The sequence below is a fragment of the Megalopta genalis genome, chromosome 2 (assembly GCF_051020955.1).
Source record: "Megalopta genalis isolate 19385.01 chromosome 2, iyMegGena1_principal, whole genome shotgun sequence".
NCBI classification, from domain to species: Eukaryota; Metazoa; Arthropoda; class Insecta; order Hymenoptera; family Halictidae; genus Megalopta; species Megalopta genalis.
Window position 1 is genome coordinate 28940367 of NC_135014.1, and position 24651 is coordinate 28965017.

Here is a 24651-nt window from a genome sequence, read left to right on the forward strand (position 1 = left end):
GCCAATGTGAAATTGTTTAGAATTACTTCCGTCTCTTGTTCGACTTTCGAGCGATTAATTCTGTCCATGGAATTGCTTTTTGTAATCTCTTTCGAAACAGCCAGGCTTCTCGCTTAGATATCCGTTGAATGTCGCAACATCGGGATTCCGCGTGTCAGAAACACGATCTGCCGAAATCGTTGCAAGGCACCGAGGACGCGGAGTACATATGGAATATGATACGCGAGAGATTTCCAAACGCCGCGCCTCTCTTGTGCGAGATGGAAGCGTTGGTCGATCGGGCTGAAGATCTTCTTCAGCAATTGCGAACACCTTGCCAGCACGACATTGGTAGGTTTTTCTCCTACCATAAAATCAAGAAGAGGATCTTGCTATTGTATCTCCGTTGAAACTTTTATTAAACCTGTTTCCCACCCTGATCTATTCCGTCAGAGAATTCTACGTCCTTTTACACCCTTAACTCTGAGGAATCGAGCACATTAACGTCGCTGAATGCGACCTCGTCCACCGACAACGACGTAAGTATTCATCGAGAACGTTCACCGATGCTTTTGTTGAATCGGATCCCAGACGTACGTTGACTTCGCTAATGATTAAAAAGACGGCTCATTAAAGAACACAGAGAACGATAGCAAAAACGTCGTACAGTACTCCGAAGCCACCATCTACGACGCAGACATTGATTCGAACAATCAAAGTGGGAATTCTGTTTCGAGAGGTGGGAAAGCTGAAGTTCAGTCGAACGAATCCTTCACGGAGAGACATTCTCCGACGGAGACGCGCTGCTCGGCCGCCAATAAGTCTGATCTCCCTAAGAGCAATACACGTTTGTTGACTTGCATTTATCAATCACATTTGTTGCTCTTTACGATGACTTTGAAATCACGATCTCGCAGATGCTGAACAAAGGGTGAAGGAGGCGACGAGTCTAGAGGGATGGGAGAAAGCCGTGGATGACACCATGAGGAGATCGAGAGCGGGTAATGTTAACAAATGTTTCGCGTTAAATATGTTACCGTCGAAAATTTCGGGACACGCAGTTGCAAATTTCCGAACGGTTTAGCTACTTAAGATTCGTTTATGTCCAATGATAAGATTGTTATCGTAATCTTTAGCCGTTTGCAAAGACGAAGTCGCTCAGAACAAGCAGCCTTCTAAAAGCAAAGAGCACAGGCAAGACAGCAGCAGTGCAAATGGTACCTAATTTCTTATCGAGGCCGCTTTATTTGATCGTCAACCGATTCGAAACGTTTTTAGAGCACGATAAGACCTGCGTTATCCTTCATCAACAAGACAAGAGCATGGACGTTGGCGATTCCACGGTCCAGATCGATTCAGAACAAACTATCGCCAGCCAAGAAATGGTCGAAGTTAACGACGACAGCGCGACCAACTCGTTTAAGGTGAATTGTGCTCGAGACGAAGACCGAATTCTCGTGTACGCTATCGGGCAATTATTATGAATTGTTCTCAGGACAGAGGTGACGAAGGCTCGTCGATGAACGCGAGTCAACGAACTCCGTTATCAATCCTCGAGGATTACGCGAAACGCTGCAAGACCACGGTCGTGTACGAGATTGATGGACCTATGCGTGACAAGTTCTTCGTGATGCGCGGCAGCCTCTGCGGATATACCAGTAAATGTTCAAATTTTGTATCTTTCAAACTGTCGTTCATCGCAAAACTCCACGCTTTACTGTAACAGCATCGGTTCGAAGCGATTGCGAGGAGTCCGCGAAAAACAGCCTGGCCACAAAGATACTAGAAATGATCGCGAACCGGCAGATGGACGACGAGAGACCGGGCATGCTCGCGTACTTCACGGAGGAGGAGTATGTTCCGCGAGCCGTGAAGCAATGATTTCTGTCAGTAATCGAACCGTTGATCGTGTAGAATGCGAGAGATCATGAATCTTCGGGTGGAGAGCCCAAGAACCACGGCTCAGAGACGACTTTACCAGCTCTGTCTCGACAAGAAACAACACGTACCGATCTACTCGGTGGAGAAACAGAAAACCTTTAGAGGCGTCACTCATATTGCGACCTGTTCCGCGTTGGGTTACACTGCCAAAGGTATTTGTTGATTGTCACCGGACTAACCTCTTTATCGAAGTTCTTACTTCGGTCTCCCGACGTAGGCCGCGGTGTAAGGGAATGCGTCGCGAAAAAGGAGGCCGCTAACGAAGTGTACCATCTCTATTGTGAAGATCAAGATCGAAGATCAACGTTGAAGGTAACAATCCATTCTCTACTACTTGTATTCGATCAAAAACGACAGCTTTCCTACGGTATCTTCGTGACGATCCAAGGCAGTTTCCCGGTCTTCCTGAAGGACCAGTAGTCGTAGAGCACTTTTCCAATGATAAGCAGTATCAGGAGCGCCAATATAATATTCAGAACGTCCAGGGGACGTATCAGGGGGTCTCCATCCGGTGGTAAACAGATCTCCGTGCGCGTCAAGTCCCGTATCTTCAACAAAATAGAACGTCAACATTGTTCAAGCCGCGCGCAGATGCAACACGAACCGTTTGCTTACAATTTTACCACGATTGTCGTCTTCGTCCAACGACGAGCATCTAACGTCGTTGATATCCTTCACAAGGTTCATGTATTTGACCAATAGATCCTGGAAGTAGATCGGCTCTATTCATATTATCCGTCGAGTAAATATTAGGGGGGCCGGAAAGTTATGTCGTTTGTTTACATTAAATTCAAACAGATAAATTTGCGCAGAAACGACATTACTTTTCGGTCCCCCTATTATATTCGATAATCGAGTTAGGAAATTGTTCGGTACATTACCTGAAAACCGGGCGTGAAATGGCAATCGCAGCGCCACGGATTGTTTCCAAGATTCAGGCACACGGCGTTTCTGTTCTGTTGCAACGCGTTTGCTAGAGCGTACGTAGGCAGCTGAAACAGTAGCAGCAACGATCACCGCTTCGCCAGCTTAAGCTTTAGTTACCATGCTAATGTACTCTCATCGTAAATCCTCTACTTCGGTAGAACAATGTTTGCCGACGATTCTACCGTAACGACGAGGTATAAATACAGATCTACGTTGGATCTGGGTCGCGTCTGAGTTAGGCCGTGTTAGAAGTTGCATGAGATACTTCGAGATAAAACTCTAGATTAACTATTCTGTTTTAGTAAAACGAAACGGAGAGGATTACGAACATCGGTCAGCCTGTTGCCGCGAAGACTGAGTAACCGGAAACGATCTACCCAAAGCGATCCCTCCAACTGAACGATGCTCTCAACTTGATTGTCGTCCAGATACAGATCTATTACTCCTTTGTAAACGGGATTGGTCGTGAGCGGCCTCAGATCGTGTATCTGTGTAAAAAAATCTTGATCAGTCCCAAAAATGTCTCGCAGTCCGGAAATAGGGGATTCCAGAGGTCGTTTGAAGTAACTTTTTGCCTCGACGAAAATGCAATCCGCGGCTTTGTTTACGAGTGACCAAGGCGAGGGGAGATCAGCTGGCGCGTGACGGCCGAGCCAATGAGCGTTTTTCGTTAATAACTCGTAAACAAAGCCGCGTATTGCGTTCGCGCAAAGGAAAAAGTTACTTCGAACGATCTCAGGAATCCGCTGATTCCCGATTGCGAGACATTTTTGGGACACCGTATTGTTCGAAGTCGCGCAGACTTCTGACACCGAATCAGATTTGTCCCGCGCGAACCTTGTTTCCAATCAAACGAAGGGTAGTCGTGTTCACCGGCAAGAAATCGGGCATCTCGGTCAGCCCGCGATTGCTGCAGTTCACCGAAACGAAAGCCATCAGTCGCGTGTGGATGTGCTTCCTGCCTTCGTCGACGACGTACACCAGCTCGCACTCGCACACCGTTCTCTTGCACTCCGCCGCGAGCGTCTGGAACAGCGAATCGCCCGGTTACACAAGCCGTTTTCTCAAGCCAAGTCGAAAGAATAAATGAACAATATGAAACATTTGTGGCTGACCTCGATTATTTCCACGACTTGGACAAGCGGCCTGCCCTCGAACGGCGCAGCGCACCGGAGACTCCTCCTGTCGGCGATCTTCTGACCGAGGGAGTCCTTCCTCTGGTCCAGTATCCACTTCGTGCTCTCGGCGCAGTTCAGAAGGTTCCCTTCGTCGGGCGATATAATATTCCAATAATAATAATATTAGTGGATTATTATTATTATTATTACTACTACTACTACTACTACTACTACTACTACTACTACTACTACTATTACTACTACTACTATTACTACTACTACTATTATTACTACTACTATTATTACTACTACTATTATTACTATTACTATTATTATTATTATTATCATTATTATTATTATTTTAATAATATTTTCGCACAGTTGGGCGACAAGCATCTAGTATTACCTGACAGATAAACATGACGCAACGAGGGAAGCTCGAGTCCCGCGACGTTGGCGTCTTGGATGCTGTTGTTTCTCAGGTCGAGCTGCTTCAGATTCTCCAGATTGCTGAAAACGTCAACCGGCAGCTTCCGTAGCTTGGTCCCAGTCACTTTGATGGTCTGCGAATCAAAGAAGACTGAGAACGTCGGCAAAGCGATTCTCAGGACCAACGTACCTCTAACAGTCGAGTCGTCGACGGGAACGCGGAGGACAGAGTGCTCAAGCTGCCGTTCGCGATTATGAATTTTTTTAAGGAGGGGAATCCATGCAGCGTGGACGCTGGGTCGAACGTCTCCAGGGACCAATGGCAGAGGATCAAAGTCTTGACGTCCTCGCTCCTAGAGATCAACGTTTAAGTGTACAATAGACATATACGTATTATTACGGCTAACCTGTTGATACGCGGACACGCGATAATCACCCGGATTTCCATCTGTCGTCGAGACCGTGAAAGCAAACGAGCCGGCCATCGTGTTCCTTGAACTCGCACTTCTCGGTGGTGGTCGCGTTCGATGGCAAATCGCAGCGTTCATCGTTCGCCGACAGGACGCTGAAGTTCGCTAGCCAAAAGATCGTCCTGTTCGGGGGAGCCCGTTTAGTAAGAACCTGCCATCCGCGCCGTTTGCGCACGTTACGGAAGCTAATGCTCTGATATTTGTCATTTCTATTCTCGATGGCCTATCACCGAATGCACCATCAAACTATTACCGAGGTGCTATCTAATCTTTCGGGGACTTAATTCCTCCGCAAACACGGAAGCATTTGCAGTTCCTTGCGCGACACAGTTTTACCGTCCGGGCAAACAGCAACCGCGTTCATGTTGCTCATCCGAGCGTCGCTGTTCCAGAAAAATTTTTCTCATTATTCTGTCCGGCCGAAAAAAAAACGCTGCCGCAAAAAGGTGTAAAAATTGGCATCGTTTCGAGGACAAAACGAACGCAACCGCTTTTCCTGTGTGTTCGCGGTGGGGCTGCCACGAACCATTATTTACCAGACTGATTCTGAATTTCGCGCAAACACCGGCCTTATCTTCGCGGAAGCCATTTCACGCGATGAAAAAGAATAATAATAATAATAAATATATATATATTCTCTCTATTTATCTCTATATCTATTATTATTATTATTATTATTATTCTCTCTCTCTCTCTCTATATATATATATAGAAATAATATATAGAATATATATATATATATATAGAATAATAGATAAAGAATAATAATAATTTTTCGGAAAATTTCTAGCTCGAAGAATAAATCGAGTGGCTTGCCGTTTGATGCGGCTATTTAATAATTACTTACGAAAGGACGAAACGGAACGACCGCCGCATCTTATGGGATCCCACGGCCGCGCAACGGATCTCTCGACCGATCGAAAACTCGATAGACCAGTTGAACTTAATTTAGGAAGTCAGAAGACGCGCGAATTCGACATCGATTTTTTAATTGTTCGGCTACGATCGGTCCAGCGGAGGCCCAGCAGGAAGAGGAACGTCATAATCCCACGTTGCACAAGTGTCAACTGATAGCTGGCGATGCTAATGAGAAAATCGAAGCTGGTCCTCAACGTCTGTCGACGGATGATCGACTTAGACGATACTCGGGGTTTAACTGAAAAGGAACATATTGTAGATCGCGAGCGCAGACGCAGAAATTCGATTTACATAGCGCATTAATGCGGGTGGCGATAATCACGTGTTTTCCTTTCGGGTACACGACGAGGAAAACAACGATCCGATGCCGTTCGTTACACCAAATGTTATTATTTGTACGGTTATTTAACATAATCTCGCATTCCTGTAAGAACAAGCGATGATTGCGAGCGGACCGTTTTTTGGGGGAATGATAGACATAATTATGGTAATTCGAGATGTAGGAGCGATACACGGGATTATTATGAACAATATGATAGCAAAAGTTTCTATTATAATTTTATGAGTTATTTAAATTGCTATATATAAATAATATTATTTAATAAATAATATTATTGCCATAAATTAAATTGCCGAGTTAGCCGTGAAATGAATATGAAAAATGGCATGAAATTGGTCAACCAAGAAGATAATCCGAAAATACAGAAATATTCGGAAGATTCTCCTGTGTCATACAAAAAAGGTTTATTTGTTATCAGAAACATAGGAATCAAATGATTCTTGACGCTATTGTCACAAGATACAAGCACCGAGAAATTAAAAGTAGCGCCATTTCTGAAAGTGACGCCATCCCACGGAAGTGCTTGATTCTCGCTGAGAACTGCCGGTAACGATGCGTTCAACGCCGTGATGGTAACGGCGCTTTAGAATCCTGCTTTCGTGCGACAGAAAAATATATTAGGTGGCAAGTCTACTACTCCTACGCCTCGTCTGTGGTACAATAGAACGCAGTTATTGTGAACAGTTGTGAAAGTGTTTCCTGCCGCAGTTCTTTTCCGCAAATATCGTGCGAAGTAGTTTGAAGTTTCAACGGTAATTCACGGAAGAACGGTGATTCGTGCGGTGATTCGATATTTCAGCGGATACGAGGTATTATTCTTCGTTTCTTGCTTTTTCGTACTCTTGAAACAAGTTTACCAAGGTAGCGGAACACATAAATGTTTGAAAGAAACAGAACGATAACAACAATTTCATTAAGTCTTTATACAATCAATTACAATAGTCATGGGTGGTGGCATGGCAGTCGAGGATATAAAGTACAATTTGCTCGGTACAGAGTTTCACGTTGGACGAACAACGTTGTCTTTGATCTTGTTTTTTATTTTCGGCAGAACCGGCTGTATGAACACGAGCTTGTGTTTGTAAGCATCAGGTACAAGGTCGTTCAGAACCATGTGGGTGACTATCGCGGTGAAACCCCAGACACGGTGTTTCCCGCCCAAATAAACCGGCATACAGTATTTCTCACGGAACTGGGTGTACCGACACAGGGACAGGTCGCATAGGTTTCTTAAGCTAAGAAAGAAAGCCTCCTCCACTTCGTTCGCGTTGATATTAAGCTTCTTCGGATCGACCTCGCCGATATACCCGAACACGGGCATCACGTGAAGGTTTTTCTTGTTGATCGTGTTACCGGAAGTCCAGACGTCGATCTTCTCCCTCGGTATATTGAGCTCCTCCCAAGTCTCCCGTAAAGCAGTCTCTTCGAGATTGCCGTCGCTATCGTCGTACATGCCGCCTGGGAACGAGACCTGGCCCCGATTCGAGGTCAACTTCGTGGACCTCAGAGTGTATAGGAATCCCAGCTCGCCCTCGTGTTTGCATAATGGCACCAGAACAGCGGCCCGGTTTTTTACTTTCTCTTCGGACTCCTTCGTGATCCTACGAGCGCGGAACTTCTCGATGAACGATCTCCGATTTTGTTCGCTAAGGACCGCTTCCGGTTTCAGGTACTTCAGCGTGTCCGCGTCCAGGCCCCGTTGCAATTCTACCGGCTTCGCCGCAAAGAAAAGTTGTTTAGTCGTGATGCCGCGATTACAGCTGCAAAAGAATTTCGAGCGGCCGCGAATCTCCCGAATAAATAATGATCGATTGAACATAACCGTGACGAAAGAGAAAACCGCTTTCGTTTGTCGCTCGTTCGATTTCGTTCTGAAAATTTTGCTCCGAATTTTTGGTTAATCGGCATCGTTTGAAAGTACATCTATTAACGGATTTCCGGTAAAGTGTCGCCACCTGGCGGGCGCAGGGAACGAAACCCAGCAGCTGTGTGGTGACGGTGACGTCTTTCACCAGAGAAGAAAGTACTTACGAGACCTCGCTGTAGGCAGCGTAAAGGCAAGGAATACAGTTTCATCGATGCGATTAGTTCTCCGCAGAAAATGTTTGCTCGATGTTCAAGGTGACCGACGAAAATTTATACGAGCAAACCTTCCCGCTATTGGCTCTTCACGGTTTCCCTTCGACACTCGATTTATCGGAGATCTCCGGCACTATGTTTACCTTCGTGACAGTTGCACGGGCCACTGCCAGATGTCAGTTCGATCAACTTCGAACGATTCATCGTTCCGAAAAAGATTGGTTAATAATTAATCTGGTATATATGTATATATATATATACGCGACAATGGCTTTCTCGGCCTCCGTTCTGCAAAACAAACAGAAATATCTTGCTCTTGGTAATTACCGATCGAAAGAGAACTGGCAATTAAGAAGCGTGATCCTTGCGACGAGTAATTAAAACGCATTCATTCCGAATCACGTTCTATACGCTCGGATAATCGCGGATAATGAAATGATTAATGCTGATCAGGCGGATCATTCTTTTCCTTGGATCGCGCGAAAACATGAAAACAAAACAGGAAGAGGTTAAGTGGTACCTTTCACGGATCCTACGATGTGTTACGTGAAACCAGACACGGACGAACGGAACGCACCACCTGCTTATTGACCAAATTAACGTTTATTTGAACCGCGCCAAATTGCCGTTGTTTTCCGTCGCGTGAATCAACGCCGCACGCCCGTCTCGATTTTCTATACAGATTTCCTATATTCACCAAATATTTTTTATTATTCGATCTACCCCTTTGAGTAATCTCCCTAGAGTAATCTCGGTATATCAGCGAAGCAACACGAAACACGGGTTGAAAACTAACCTGTTTTCATTTTTCATATATACCGTAGGTGTATTCTGTTATATCCTGGGTTTTTTTTATGCAGCTATTCATGAGAAACGCATAAACATTGAACTCATGATTAGTTCGCGTTGAGTCACGTTTATTTTATCTTTCTTCCTGCCGCATCACTTTCTTATCTCGCGAAAACGTTGTGACGTCTTCGTGATTGCTAAAACGAACACCCTGTATAATCTGGTGGTTTGTGACCGTGACCTAGTTTACGGGTTTACACGGATCAAATCAGGCTGCTCATCAATCTCGATTAATTTCCCCGTTTCTCGATTTCCATGCAGATTCCAACAGTGTGCACTGCTACAATAATATTGGTTTCCTTATTACTTGATTCTTGCGACGATCATTCCGAGGCTCTGAACGATTTCAATGCCTAGGGCAGCAGCAATTACGTCACAGCGGACAGAAATTTATGGAAACAAGAAATTTGTTGTTTGCCCGATTGGTTATGCTCGCGTAAAACACGATCGCCTGAACTTCATCGTGTTCTGTGTATTTACTGCGCTCTTCTACGTTTTATTATTTAGCTGAAAACAAATTTTTATTTAATATATTCCATATAATATATTCTATATAATTATAACTTTATATATATAGTTATATAATATAACTATATAGAATATATTATATAACTTTATATATATAACTTTATTTATTCTATATAGAATATAATATTATATTATATTCTATATAATATTTTAAATTTAATATACAGGAGCATTCGTGATGAAAACGTACCGCGATCAACAGGTTAAGTTGAACGGACAATGCATGCAACAAACGCTCGGTCTAATAACGTGTCGACAATTAAGATTGGTTATCTTCGTGTGAGCTCATTGACCGTTATCAAGGTCGCTCGAAGTCTACAATCTGCAATGATCAAATGATAAATGAAATAACAACAATAGACGAATAAATGAATGACTTCCCGGGTTGCCGCCGACCGATCCGCAGTTCGAGGATAAAATGGAAATAATCATTTTATTTCGAAACATTATGCATAAGGTTCTCAAACTACTGTCGTCTGTTGTCGCAACGCATAGATCCATTCGCGAGATTGGAAAATCTTTTTGTCCCCAAGGCTGGAATACATTCGAATGTGTTTGAATTTTGAAATGCATCGGCCCTCCGTGCCGTATCGTAAATCGATCTATTCGGAATAAAAGAAAATTTAGAGTGATTGATGTCATCTTCGATCATGAAATCCGGGCGGATGGTAATATAGCGCCGTGTGTTACGTAAGAGCGACAATTATTGCAATTAGAGACGGCCGTTAACGTTAGTCCTACGCGTCGATATCGATTCGACTGTTTTATCGAACGCACCTGCGAGCTGTCTTCGACAATCTCGACCAGCCGAGACATGAACAGGAAACAATAGTCATGGTTATCGCGCGGTAATATTTGTTCGGATTACGTAGTTGCCTTTAGAGATAAATCATATTTCGGTCCACCTGATACTTGTATCCACACGTTAACGAAATGACTCAGCCCGCCCGAGATAAGCCGAGGAGCAACTATTCAAAATATGTCATTTGCATCATACAAGTTACACGTTCGTGCAACGTTGTGTGACAAACACGCGTCGTTAAATCGAACGATTCAAATCCTACATTATCGTTTAATTTTCTCGCAATCGTGTTGTTGGTACGTATATCTCGTCTAAACGGGAATATCGATTGTAATCACAAATCTCTCCAAGTCAGAATTATTGTGAATGGTCGGGAACGATTGTAATCCTTAAGTTAATCTTGTTATAGAATTGAGAAAAAAGATATATATAAACGACGATGACTTTCTGCAGGTGTTCAGTTTACTCGAAGAGGTTAACTTCGAGTTGAACAATAGTGGCGTAGCACACTGACAGTACTATGTATTCTCCTTTCGTATCTGAATTTTAAATCGTGCCCATTTGCGTTTCGTTGCTCTGTTCCAGATCATCCAAGTGATAATCGAGGTCGAAATTTCAGATCTTCTGGAATCTGAGAACAAAGGGGCCAACACGGAGCGATATATTTTACGATGAATTATGCAACTTCCTTAGACACGTTAAGAGCGAATGGTAATATTATTAGATTGGTATAGCCGATTAGGGACTGATTAATTGACCAATAGGAAAAAGTACAAGTATAGTCGAGTGTTTATACGAGAAAGTTTCGTTTAAATCGTTCGTTAAAACATTGAAAAAGTAAATTATAATAATTAGCGATTAAATAACTAAAATTTAATCATCGACAGAATCGAAGATTCGTCGGAAAGACTATTCGAACCCGTAATAATATGTACCCAGTGCTAGTTCGGAACGTCATGCTCATAAAACTGAACGAAAAAAATTATCGTTAATTAGAATCGTCGTGCTTAATCGTATTATATCTTACTTAATATCGAGTTGAATCAGAACAATTGTACAAACGCGGCGAAAGAAAGCTCATTGTGATCCGTTCAATTGTGAGGTTTACTTTTACGATCGTTATGTACACGTGTAAAACAAATGCACGGCTTTATCGTATCTTGCTAAGCTGTTAAGATTTAACGTAATGGCTCGTACGATAAATCGCAATGTGTCGAGACCCCTTGAGTTTCAGGTTCCCGGTGAAAATCGCTTGCGTAGTCCACGAGTACGAGTGGGTAGGCGAGGGAAGCCGAGAAAATCCGAGGAGAGCCGATAGCAGCCGAGGACAGCCGAGCAACACTAAATCATATTCGACGCTTCGCGATGAAGAGATAGATGTGCGCGTCGCTCGCAGTACGGAGTGTTGGGCGCAAGGTGAACCACGCACCGTTCGTCGCTTTTACGTCTTGTTGATTGATGGTCGCGAAGGAAAGTACGGAAGAATACATTGCTCACACGTGCGTATGCAATGAGTAATATCAAGAATCGTCCGTCGTAACATTGGATCCGACCCGGAATAAAAGAAAGGGAACGTCGAACGCCAACCTGCCCCGCTTGGTCACTGGTCAGCGTCGTTTGTAACGCGCTATGCGTTGGTTAGATGTGTCGCCTCGAGGTCACAGTCGGACTTTGACAGAAGCCAGAATGTCGCGTGTGAACACAATGCTGTTAGCGCTGAGTGTCTGTTGGCTGATCACGGCCGTAAGTAATCCTTTCATTTGTGTCGTTGCGGAGATTTTTCGTTGCCAATTTCGCGATACCGTTTGTCGTATTCGATCGCGACAATCCCCGAATACACACAGATGCGCACACCACACCCTCTGGGCATCGTAAAACGTCTTGCATTCGTGACGTCACCTCGGCCGATTCTCGTGAAAGCCTATCACCGTTCACGCGTCGCACTGTCGCCGCTTCGCGGACCGAAGAACTCTTATTCAATTTAATTACAGCTTCGCCTTATACCAACCGATGCGTCTTCTACTTGGCTTATTTCGTAACCCGATTTTCTCGTCGTGTTTAAAAAAGAAAAAAAAGGAAACGTTCTATGATATGAAAAATTCTAAATGTCAAACATTGCAATTTGTACGTATTTTACGAAACGAAAAATGGTTTGTAACTTTGGAATCGCAAAGGGATACGATATTTACGCTTGTGCTGTCGGTCAGGGAACTCTAACGTATGCCCGGCAAATTTCAAATATTTATTTCGATTAATAAGAACTCTGGTGTGTGAAACGGAAAGCATAAACCGCTACGAACGTGGTTCATTGATAAGATGCTTCAGTAAGTTTGACAGAAAACACAAGTATGCATGGGTTTATTATAGGTACGCGTCTCTTAAAAGTCGCACGACGAGTTGGTAGAGGTATAAGCTCTATTTGTTCGCAGCGAGGTCAATAGAGATTACCATAAGCGTTTCTTAATAATGTCGATCGCCGCCGCGAAAAAGAATCCTTGGAATTTCCTTTCGTATCTCTGCGCTCATCGCATTAATTCCTGAGTATGCGTTGGTGACTATCCGTTTTCGCTTACGCCGGTCGATTTATTGCTATAATTTTAGAATTCATTCTGAGTCACAGAAACGTTGATAGTTCATGGAATAAATGCGAAAATACTTCAATAAAGTTCAGAACAAACATGCCGATCATATTTTTAGAAAAATAATCTTTCAAAAAATGAGTCAAAGCTTATTTTCGGTCACGTTCGAGAACAGAGTATTTTTCAGTTTTAAATTCTTTGAATTTTAAGCAGGATAGCATGCGTTCAAAGGTCAATGTGATAGATATGATGGAGCCCGTTATGCCTTCTACCCTTGAAGGAGACAAAGATGATTAATTTAATTTATAGCAATGAGTTCATTTAATATCAGTCTCCTCTGCTCATACTAGATGACTCAACAATAACGAATGGTGTATTCTTTATCGGTATTGTCTCATACTGTTGAGCAGTGTTCATAATGTATAGAGATCGTAAAATTAATACAAAAATACTCATAGTTTAGTTTCAGTCCAAAATGATTTATTTAATGTTTTACTGAAAACTAGTTGAAGTAAGATTTCTTTATTTTTAATAACAGGTATCGGCAGCCAGTGAGGGTCATTGTATCTGGTATGGAGAGTGTTACAACGATGGACATAAAAAGAATTGTCCATATACCGGACCAGCCAAACCATTGGACTTTGAAGGACAAAAATTACTTGCTAAGAATTGTCCACATTTGGTCCAAGATTCTGGAAATGGAATCAATACCTGTTGTAATACAACACAACTACAAACTATGGACTCTAATGTTAAATTAGCAGCCAATTTTATAAGCAGATGTCCCAGCTGCTTAGACAATTTAGTAAAGCATTTTTGTGAATTCACTTGTAGTCCGATTCAGAGTACATTCATTAATGTTACAGAGATTCTAAAGAAAGATGGTGATTATATACATTTTTTTACACGTTCACACGTTTCTTCTAATTTCAGAACTAACAAAGAAATTTTCCTTTGTCCTTAGATATTGAATATATTAATATGATAGATGTTTACATAACAAATAAATATCTAGAGGGCACGTTTAACTCCTGCAGCAAAGTGTCAGTACCCAGTTCTGGAAACTTAGCTCTGGATATAATGTGTGGAGAATGGGGTGCTAGTAGATGTACACCATTAAAATGGTTCTTCTACATGGGCGATGCAGCTCATAACTATTACGTTCCCTTCCAAATAACGTATAGAAACACCGACACTCCGATTGGTCCTTTTACACCTGTAGATCCTAAAGTTACCCCATGCAACAAGGCATTGAACGTAAGTATTTAACAGGGATGCGAATGCTAATTAGTCACAAATCTATTTAAATTGGTCAGTCGAACGCCTTTTTCTTTTGGTACGCACGCGTTAATTGTTGGCGCGAACTTATCGTAATTATACTGTTTAACTGGGAGTTTGCTTTGTCTCAGGCGAAATCCAAGTATACCATGTAATAGACCAGACAATAGTAGTCCTGATAAAATAGAATTGTGTAATTTGTGAGGAAAACTTGCAGGAAGAAATCTGATTTTACTTTTTTAATTTAGAAAAATGAACCAGCCTGCAGTTGCTTGGATTGTGAGGAAAGTTGTCCGGTGCCACCACCGATGCCTCCTCTGCCAAATCCTTTTACTATGTACGGGTATGATGGCTACGCGGTGACAATGATAATTGTCTATATTTGTGGTTCGGTCCTCTTCATGCTCTCCATAGTGTGCTTCAGTAATAGAAAACAAATTGGTAAGACACTTTAAATCTACAAGTGCCACTTCGAAATCTACTTATGAATTTTTCCATATTTTCCGGTACAAGGAAACTACTAAATTTCACTATACCGTACACGTGTGCAACACCTTTTTCTTTCAAACTTTTTTTCATATTTGATTCAACCAAGGATTTGCATAATTTTTTTTTCTTTTATTTTGCATCGGTGACTAATTTTCGATCGGACACAGTTTTAATAATACAGAGTTATTGAGTTTGTGCCCATTGATTTACCGCCATGGTTACAGGATGGTTTTTTATGATTGTTGTGTTATCCTTTTATTCTATCGTTTGGTTGTGGTTGAAGAATTAACTTCATAAATCCTGCACCGCCGTGGTTCGACGAACGTTTTTGAGAAATTAACCGATCCAATTACCCGTAATTACTGCGAGTTCCATACGACTGTGTTGTATTAGTGGTCGTTGGAGATGGGACGATGTGTAATGAAACTCTGATCAATTATATCGAAACTTTTCTGAGAACGTACTTCAGTCACAAGTTTCCAATTTCCGTTTCCGCACCGTTTGTCAAATGAAACTTGGATATTGAATTTGACTCGAATTTAAGAATAAGTATAGAAAGCGTTCCCATCCTTAATGGTCATAGTGTGTCAGGGAGGGTATTAACCGTGTACAGTTTCTGTCTGAATAACCGCGTTTGAATACAAAAAGAAGACTTTGATCTAATGTCATCAGTTGTATCTATGGTGTGCATATATATGTATAGTCACACGAGGGGAGGAAGTAGGAAGGCAGGTGGGTAGACGCCTAGCCGCAGGGTTACATCACCCAGGAGATGGTGCTCGTATTGCTCTCGCCGCAGACCAGGAAGACAGCCCACTACAATCTAAGCGTTCCAGTAGGTTCCTACCAAGTGTATCTTCAATATATGGTCTTCTGCTTGCCCCTAAACTATTTCTTTCCATAGCCGCATTCCCTCATGCTTGATCAGTTGTATCAGCTTTGCTTATTCGGTTCACGTATCGAATTTCTTCTTTACGCAGCATGAACAGTATGCTTCACATACTCACCAGGAAATCTTGCATATTTACAGGATTCAATGAATTTTGAACTATATGTGCAATAAATTATAATGTAAGCATTATAAACGATAAACAAAACTACATGACTGTTATATTCGTAATAGATATACGGCCAAACGTGTTAAGAATGCATTACCATGATTAATATATCTGTTCTAAGAACGTGCAAACAGCATTTTCGAGTCTTTAACATTTCCGTATTAATGACTTAATCAATGTTTCTATTTCTCACCGTTAATATTTTGTACTCTCTTATGTAAGCACGCATAGCACAATGATTACCGTGACCAACACTTGTGAAGCTTAATGAAAAATTAGTAAACCATGTCCGCATATACTTATGTACGCATCAGTACGTTTCTAGGCGTTGTCTGTCTGTAGAGAGAACAATTGTTTCGTTGACAAAGTTTTTGTTGCTTCGATTTCGTTTTTTATTGTAACTCTTCTCTCTATCGGTCTCTTTCTTTCTCTTTTACTATCTTGATTAATTACGACAATTCTTTGAAATTACTCTTCTTTTTTTGTGTGTACAATGTGCCCGTGTAGACGCTTAATGTATTTGTTTACAGCACACTTTCTATAATGTTTGTCTCATTTACCGCAGCACGTTCTGGTCATGTTCATATACTTCCTTGTTCGTAACACAGACACTTTTATAGGTGTGATATCTGCAGATGATTTGCCGAGCGGATTCGACGACGAACAACGGTCGACCTTTATCGAAAGATTAGGCGCAGGTACCGATAAACTATTGGCAGAGTTCTTTTGCTGGTGGGGCACAGGTACGGGATCAGGATTTCTTTGTAATCAATACGGTTTCATTGCGTTTTCGTTACTAAACGATCTCCAATTACTTGCAGCGTGTGCTTCGCGACCATGGTTCGTGCTATTCGTTGGTTTCTTATTTATTGTTGGCATGGGGCACGGTATAAAATACATTCACGTGACCACTGATCCCGTTGAATTATGGGCTGCGCCTCTATCTCGCTCCCGAATCGAAAGGGAATACTTTGATCAACATTTTGAACCATTCTATAGGAACGAACAGATCATTATCACTTCCAAAGGTTTGCCCAGTGTAAGTATAACTATACCCTTATTCTGGAATGATAAGTAGACCGTGGATCTTTGTACCGACAACAAGTGCGCTTATTACATAATGTCTGTTTAAATTTGTGCAGATAGTTCATGAGACGACGAACGGTCCAATAACATTTGGCCCAGTGTTCAACGACAATTTCTTGAGAACGATATATCAACTGCAAGAAAAGATAAAGCAGATCGTTACTCCAAACAATTACACTTTAGCAGATATTTGTTTCGCGCCATTAACAAGTCCGTTCACAGGACCACCAACAGTCTCGGAATGCGTCATTCAAAGCATATGGGGATACTATCAAGACAGCATGGCGACCTTCAATGCTACTTCCATCGAGGACAATTATACAGTGAATTACTTAGATCATTTCGGAGCTTGCACACAGTAAGAAGGCCGCTGATAGCAAAATAACTCTAGTATAATTTTGTGAAACACCATTCTACCGTCTGCTTGTCCGTAGAAACCCGTTTAATCCCAACTGTTTGGCTCCATACGGTGGCCCTATAGAACCGGCAATCGCGGTCGGGGGTTTCTTGAAGCCAGGCGAAGATCTTCACCATCCCTCTTACGAGAAGGCGACAGCTATCATTTTGACGCTTTTGGTAAATAATTATCACGACAAATCGAAACTTGTTCCTGCCATGGAATGGGAAAAGAGGTGAGCCGTTGAGTTACGAATCGAGAAAGAGGCGAAACATATATGGCGAAAATATATAATAAACATAACATAATATATAATGAACATATATATGGCGAAACATATTTCAATATTGTTGCAATTGCAGTTACGTTGAGTTCATGAAAAATTGGACAGCAACGGAGAAGCCGGATTTCATGGACGTTGCGTTCACGTCGGAACGGTCGATCGAGGATGAGCTGAATCGTGAATCGCAATCCGACGTTCTAACTATCCTCGTGTCATACGTTATCATGTTTGCGTACATTGCGATTTCGCTGGGTCAAATGAAGACCTGTAGTCGACTTCTGGTAAGCATCGTGACAAGCGGAAACACAACCGGCACAGAGCTCATGTACCCGGTGTTTACATTTGATCCTTAATTTTAGATCGACTCTAAAATTACACTCGGCCTCGGCGGCGTGTTGATCGTGTTGGCTTCTGTCGTCTGTTCCGTGGGTTTATTTGGCTTCGTCGGCATACCCGCTACGCTCATTATTATTGAAGTCATACCATTCCTCGTCCTTGCTGTCGGCGTGGACAACATTTTCATTCTAGTCCAGACCCATCAAAGAGAAGGTCGTCGACCAAATGAGTCGATATCGGAGCACATTGGTCGTACTCTCGGCCAAGTGGGACCGAGCATGTTACTCACCAGCGTGTCCGAGAGCTGTTGCTTCTTCCTAGGTATGCGTCGAAACTGTGTAGCATTTATATCGAGAAGAATCGAAGGAAGAATAGTTCTCGAAAAATGAAAATTCTTTTTACAGGTGGTTTGTCCGACATGCCTGCGGTCAGAGCTTTCGCTCTTTACGCTGGCATGGCGTTGTTGGTGGATTTTCTATTGCAAGTAACTTGCTTCGTCAGTTTATTGGCCTTGGACACTATTCGTCAAGCAGTATGTAATATATTTAAGAAATCTGTCGGTGTAACTTGACGCCGTTCTCTTATCGAGATTTTATTGGAATTATAGAATAATAGACTGGATGTGTGCTGCTTCATACACGGCTCGAAGAAAGACACCGGCGATGAAGTAATTAACGGGATTTTGTACAAGCTTTTCAAAGTAGCCTACGTACCGTTATTGTTGAAGAAATGGGTGCGCGCGGTCGTCATGCTAGTCTTCTTTGGCTGGCTCTGTTCGAGTATAGCTGTCGTCCCGCACATCGAGATTGGTCTAGACCAAGAATTGTCTATGCCTGAAGATAGCTTCGTTTTAAAATATTTTAAAGTATGTATAGATATCGTTGATATCGGACGGCATGAAAAAGAATCGATTGTTTATATTCTCTTTTCAGTTTTTAAATAGCTATTTATCGATTGGACCACCGATGTACTTTGTCGTAAAAGATGGCCTAAACTATTCCGATCCGAGGCATCAGAATCTTGTGTGCGGCGGTCAGTATTGCAACAGTGATTCGGTTTCCACGCAAATATTCATAGCGTCGCATCAGTCGAATAGGTGAATGGAAGAAACATTAGTATTACATGCATAAATTCAATTCCATACAAATGGTTGAAGTGATCGCGTTATTTCATATTTTTAGGACATACATAGCGAAACCGGCGGCATCGTGGCTGGACGATTATATAGACTGGACTCAATTTCCTTCTTGTTGTAAATATTTTGTCGGGAATAACTCCTTCTGTCCACATGCGGGTATGAGAATTTTCTTAGAAATTATTTATTGTATCTTCTGGGAATTTGTATGGACACCATCTATATTTATTTCGCCTTGTAACGTTCTCAGAGTTTTCGAACCGGTGTACCACGTGCAACATCAGCGCAGTGGACGGCCGACCAACGCCGATGGAATTCGAGAAATACGTGTCCTTCTTCATGCAAGACAACCCTGACGAGAATTGCGCGAAAGCAGGCCACGCCGCTTACGGCCACGGCGTGGATTACACAACCAATCTGAAGACTGGCTTATCGCAAGTTGGGGCGTCCTACTTCATGACTTACCATACGATTTTGAAATCTTCGGCCGATTATTATGAATCGATGAGGGCCGCCAGAGCGGTGTCTGCGAACATTACGGACATGCTCAACAGCCACCTAATTAGCTACGGTGAAACCGGCGGTGTCGAAGTTTTCCCGTACAGCGTGTTCTACGTTTTCTACGAACAATATTTGACGATGTGGCCAGACACGCTGCACAGCATAGGCATATCTCTGTTCGCCATTTTCGTGGTGACTTTCCTCTTAATGGGTCTGGACATATTCTCCTCTGTGGTGGTTATAATAACCATCACGATGATCGTCGTCAATATCGGCGGCTTAATGTACTGGTGGCACATTACATTGAACGCTGTGTCCTTGGTTAATCTCGTTATGGTAAATTTATCTATAGCTAAATATCTTTTCTATCTTCTAGTAGCCGTTCTGTAAAGTAATAATAATAATAATAATTATTTCACCAGGCTGTAGGAATCGCTGTTGAATTTTGCAGTCATCTAGTGCACTCGTTCTCGGTATCTGTGAAGACTACGAGAGTTGAACGAGTAGCTGACGCGTTGACCAACATGGGAAGCTCCATATTCAGCGGCATCACGCTCACCAAGTTCGGCGGAATCGTGGTACTTGGATTCGCCAAAAGTCAGATCTTCAAGGTGTGTTAGAATCTCATTGAACTTTTCTGTTATATGTATCGTAGGATAAATAGCAACTATCTCTGCACACTGCGTTCAGCTCCGCTATCTTGTACTTACATTGAATTCTCTTTCAGGTCTTTTATTTCCGAATGTACCTGGGCATCGTACTGTTCGGAGCCGCGCACGGCTTAATATTCTTGCCAGTGTTACTCAGCTATATCGGTAAGATAAAATATTCATAAACATGCTTGTCAAAGAACACTTTGCAAATGGTAGACCTTCATGCCAATCACATATCACACAGAACAATTACTTCGATTCATTTATTGACACTAGAATCATTGAGCGGGGGCTTGTTCCAAGATCGTTTGGAAAGAGGACATTTCGTGGTCGCTCGATGGTTCTAGTATCGTAGACCACCAGTGTGTCGCGGTAATAAATGAATTTGGTTTTCATATCCCTGTATATTGTATCGGACAACGAATATGTGAGAAGGTTTGTTCGTGCACCACTCGGTGTGATTGTACATGCTTCTGTGCCAGTTCACTGCAAACAAAAAGAAAAACAGTCCCATAAAACACAATAACCTTTAACAAACGTAGTTCGCTCTCAGAAAGAAAGAAATTGATCGAGTAAGATCAACCTATTATGGCTCACGGTGGTTCCAGGCACACCAATGAACAGAGAGAAGCTAGCAAATCACAAGAGAGCGATGCAAGGAAATCTGGACAACGTGCAGGAGACTTCCTTGAATCATCGTGTAAGCAAACTCAATTCTCCTCCCACACCCACTACAAGCACACCCACCTTCAGAGTGCTCGAGTACGAAAGATAGGTACGCAGGTTACCCAAATTTTTTCTTACACTCTCTTTACCACATCTTTTTTTTCCTTTTTTTTTCCAATTGTGTTTCGTGACAACGTATTTTACCTCATTTCGATGTTCTGTCACACGATATTGCTTGACCACGATAAATCGCTTCTCGGCTCCGACAGTCGGCCATTCGATCCACAAAATAGAATGGCGACACGAACAGAGGAACGTGTACTTATTTGTAAATACTTTGAGCACATCCGGTGGAATCACTGTTACTTTCCATCGCGCTTGCATACGTCTAGAAAAAAAAGGTATCTGTATTTTAAGAACGTTCGGTTCTCCAGCTTCTTTACTCGCAACACTAGCTTCTTCTTCACGCCATCTTTAGACAATTAGAAACTCTTGGCACTACAAGATGATCTGTGTGTATTTGTCGATGCGTGTGGGATGGGGATCTCCAATTACACAAACATATGCTTCTTTTCCTATCTTCTAATCATTTTCTTTTCTTTTTTGTTTTTGTGCATTGTTTGGACATGTCGCAACTTAGTTGTATAAATGTGCTCTTGTGGTTAGTTGGCCTTCGCAAAATGTAATCTAGCAAATTTTGTACATGTACTAACATAATTTCGTGAATGCAGGGCTAGATTTGGTCACTTGTCATCTGTGTTGTGCACTGTCATTGAAGGGATATGGAACGATGAATTAATCACTGGTGAACAGAGATCATATGCCTTCTTTCATTTTGCTTTCGGGTACTTTAATCGCACCGCTAACATAAACGTTTCATCAGATAAGGAATTTGTGAATCTATGATACTGGACTTATTCGACTTGTAGATTATGCCTCACCTTTCAATTGCACCAGTAGCTGCAGATTTTGCACCATGTATTTGAGATCGATCCTAAGTAGACTGCGGAGTTTTTAAAACCTTAAAGATTCAGAAATGTTCAAATTCAAGAATTTGAAACTGAAGGTCTGCATAAATTGAAAAACTTGGATAGAGTAAAGAAACCGCAGTTTAGTTACAATAGCAAACAATGGGTGTCGAATCAAGCCTTAATCGACAGACGTTGAGATGATAATTACTGATTATTGCAGGCGTGATGTCGCGCCGGGGGCGCAACAGGGCCCGTTACCGCGCTAGCAGGGCCCGAAACGAATTTAGAAGTGAAGAACACGGGCCTCACTCTCCTCTACTCCAAGATGACAACAATCAGTTCCCAACCACTTCCTACGCCAGTGTGAACTACATAGACGCGGCGGATTATCGTGTGACGTTTTAACATTAACTGTCAGAATGATAAGAACTTTTCTATTTTAGGGAGACTGACGAATATATCAATTCTCATCGGGCACACATACACTCACTCACACATATACACAAATAGACACATACACGTGATGCATTGTAATTCCAAACGCCAACGACGAAAAATTTATTTTTCTTCTGTACGTGAATTCAGGAACGGGTTGTACGATTCGCCGTTTAGAAACGATACGCAGAGTAATTACTGAAATCGACGCTGAACTGACGAAGTTCGTGTCTGGTATTTTCTTGTAACTAGGAAGAAGGAATTTTGTATATTATTATTATTATTATTATTATTATTATTATTATTATTATTATTATTATTATTATTATTATTACGATTACCGTAAGATTGCGACTATACACACATCTATATATATATATATATTTATATATATATACATATGCATATACATATACATAAATATTTAGGGTATTTATTGTTTGTGGAAGAACAGCCTCTTAATTACCGCGTTACTTTTTATAGCTCAGAAGCTTTATCGATTTTTCTATTCGTGTAACCATTCATTCGGGGTATAAACTCTTTCTTTTAGTTATCAGCGAACTCAGCGATTCGCTTTTCCGGTATTTTTTGTTTTTATTTTTGTTTTGCGAAGAGTGCGTTGAACTGTGGTGTATCGCTTTCGGTGACCCGCGAAAGAAAGTAACAAGGAAAAATGTATTTGCATTTCTGTCGTGCTTTATCCGACGCGCGTGCATTTTCTTTTATCGTCGTGTAGGTAGAGAACGACGGTCCCTCCGACACGAATCGTGTAACGCCTTAATGATTTTCATTCATCGTCCGAGCGACCAAAACGATCGAACCGAACCGAATCTTCGCCGTGTATCATTGTCGTCAGCGTTCGTCCTCCGGCTTTGCGACCAAAGTTCCGAAATCTCCAACCACAGTTTCGATCGAGCGTTAACCGTCCTTAGTCGAGATTAAGCAATAAAACACATATGGAAACTGCTCGAGAGATCTGCCACGCTCGGAACCGACCTCGCAAAGAACACGAGAATATATCCGCCACGTGCTTTATGTTTTCTCCGCGATGTGATAACATTCAAAGAAACATTGTTCTTCGAGATGCCGGACTTTGATGAGGTACGTTTTCTATCGACGTTCCGTTATTACCCAACTCAGGCGTAATGGCGTTCTAATTATCCGGGATACGAGAGTTCAGTTGTTCGCGAGTGTGTTCAAGAAGCAAAGGTGTAGATAGAGAGGAAGAACATTGTAGCAAAAACAAAAAAGAAAAAAAAATAGGAGAGAGACGCGAGTCGTTGCTTGGTGTCTGTGTACGTTTGTTAAAAGAAAGTACGCCCGAGTTGTTCAACGGGCGGAGGATACGTGGAGAAGGTAGTTAGCCGAATTACTGAAAGTGATTATAAACCTAGAGGCGTGTAGCTGTTTTTTCTAGAGTTCCGTTGCGTGCTTTGTCGGTGTGAATTGTCTCGTAAAAGAAGCGTAGGCGCTTCTGCTCGGTGTCTGCGACGATCGATTATCTGACATCAGTATTCCTCATTGTGTCCTGTCTTTTAGGCGTGTTATATCGACGGCGGCGGCGACGACGACGAGTTCGAAACTCGCGTCACCCGTGTTTATTCCCTCGTGGTGTTAAATTCATTTGTATACAAAGAACGATTTTTATACTGACCGCGGATAGAACAAACAAACGAAAAAAACAAAATCAAGCCGCAGGAGTGGAAAAAAAAAGAAAACGTAATTTCTAGACTAAAAGTAATTCGCCCGCGATCGAACGAAGATTGTTCCTCTGTCCGACGCTCGCGGCCACGAGCGCGGATCCACCATTGTTATTCGAACGGTCCCCAAAAAAACACAAGTATGTTTCCGCATGTATGCGAATGAGTAAAAGTATGAAACAAACAATTGTATAAATGTGTTGTGCACACATACACACACGGAGAGAGACACACACATACATACACACACACACACGGGATGCGTTTATTCGGATTGATTCGCGTCACGGCGATGCAACGTGCGAAACTGTGTTTACTTGTAGACTGCATATCAGAGTAGAAATTCTCAGTATTAAATTCTCGAGACAAGGGAGCAGAGCACGGCGATACTACCAAAGAGGTGTCCGAGCAACGCAAATCCGTGTTAAACACGTGAAATTTACGAATAAACGTTTTTTTCTGTTTGTACGATACAACTGTCTTATACTTGAACGCTCTCTCTCTCTCTCTCTCTCTCTTTCTCTCTCTCTCTCTCTCTCTCTCTCTCTCTCTCTCTCTCTCTCTCTCTCTCCCTTTCCTCGCATCGTTATTTAAGATCCGTCTGGCGATTGCGAAACGACCGCGTTCTAAACACGTGTTCCCGAGACGCGTTGCCCGGTGCCAAACGAGGTTTCGTTTCACTGGAACGGTTTCCTGACCGGGCG

At 42.3% G+C, this 24651-nt stretch overlaps 4 protein-coding genes and 1 long non-coding RNA gene across 11 annotated transcripts; 3 read left to right on the plus strand and 2 right to left on the minus strand.

Annotated features, from left to right (window-relative positions):
- Positions 1 to 9: 9 nt before the first annotated feature.
- LOC117229997 (uncharacterized) lies at positions 10 to 2002 on the plus strand. Its single transcript, XM_076518969.1, has 8 exons — positions 10 to 330; positions 433 to 518; positions 616 to 826; positions 897 to 980; positions 1116 to 1196; positions 1258 to 1403; positions 1475 to 1637; positions 1706 to 2002. Exons 1-8 carry the CDS (start codon positions 129 to 131, stop codon positions 1858 to 1860), a joined length of 1128 nt encoding a protein of 375 aa, XP_076375084.1. The 5' UTR covers positions 10 to 128; the 3' UTR covers positions 1861 to 2002.
- A 92-nt stretch (positions 2003 to 2094) lies between these two features.
- LOC117229998 (uncharacterized) lies at positions 2095 to 3952 on the plus strand. Its single transcript, XR_013032735.1, has 2 exons — positions 2095 to 2232; positions 3150 to 3952. It is a non-coding gene; the product is annotated as an uncharacterized LOC117229998 (long non-coding RNA).
- Positions 2178 to 6018, minus strand: swi2 (Protein singed wings 2). The gene is made up of 10 exons (XM_033486985.2): positions 5712 to 6018; positions 4831 to 4986; positions 4585 to 4747; positions 4372 to 4528; positions 3963 to 4111; positions 3685 to 3873; positions 3177 to 3335; positions 2802 to 2912; positions 2536 to 2625; positions 2178 to 2468 (listed from the first exon to the last, which is right to left on the minus strand). The coding sequence occupies exons 1-10, from the start codon at positions 5738 to 5740 to the stop codon at positions 2283 to 2285; spliced, it is 1389 nt and encodes a 462-aa protein (XP_033342876.2). The 5' UTR covers positions 5741 to 6018; the 3' UTR covers positions 2178 to 2282.
- A 753-nt stretch (positions 6019 to 6771) lies between these two features.
- On the plus strand, positions 6772 to 24423 carry Npc1a (Niemann-Pick type C-1a). Of its 6 annotated transcripts, none has more exons than XM_033487048.2 (22): positions 6772 to 6931; positions 10966 to 11091; positions 11615 to 12123; positions 13498 to 13843; positions 13924 to 14216; positions 14486 to 14678; positions 15430 to 15561; positions 16405 to 16527; positions 16606 to 16823; positions 16927 to 17228; positions 17305 to 17502; positions 17630 to 17831; positions 17910 to 18207; positions 18291 to 18418; positions 18494 to 18751; positions 18819 to 18982; positions 19068 to 19180; positions 19272 to 19858; positions 19945 to 20133; positions 20250 to 20337; positions 20784 to 20950; positions 22033 to 22232. In XM_033487048.2, the coding sequence occupies exons 3-21, from the start codon at positions 12010 to 12012 to the stop codon at positions 20948 to 20950; spliced, it is 4113 nt and encodes a 1370-aa protein (XP_033342939.2). In that variant the 5' UTR covers positions 6772 to 6931; positions 10966 to 11091; positions 11615 to 12009; the 3' UTR covers positions 22033 to 22232. The 6 variants fall into 6 exon arrangements, with proteins under 6 accessions (XP_033342939.2, XP_033342940.2, XP_033342936.2 ...); XM_033487049.2 differs by having other exon boundaries at positions 20784 to 20875; XM_033487045.2 differs by lacking the exon at positions 20784 to 20950 and having other exon boundaries at positions 22033 to 24423.
- Positions 7026 to 10666, minus strand: LOC117230019 (mitochondrial coenzyme A diphosphatase NUDT8). 2 transcript variants are annotated; one of them, XM_076518980.1, is made up of 5 exons: positions 10356 to 10666; positions 9769 to 9900; positions 8722 to 9557; positions 8154 to 8489; positions 7026 to 7836 (listed from the first exon to the last, which is right to left on the minus strand). In XM_076518980.1, exons 4-5 carry the CDS (start codon positions 8196 to 8198, stop codon positions 7123 to 7125), a joined length of 759 nt encoding a protein of 252 aa, XP_076375095.1. In that variant the 5' UTR covers positions 8199 to 8489; positions 8722 to 9557; positions 9769 to 9900; positions 10356 to 10666; the 3' UTR covers positions 7026 to 7122. The 2 variants fall into 2 exon arrangements, with proteins under 2 accessions (XP_076375095.1, XP_076375094.1); XM_076518979.1 differs by having other exon boundaries at positions 8722 to 8888; positions 8998 to 9557; positions 9769 to 10666.
- Positions 24424 to 24651: the final 228 nt, after the last annotated feature.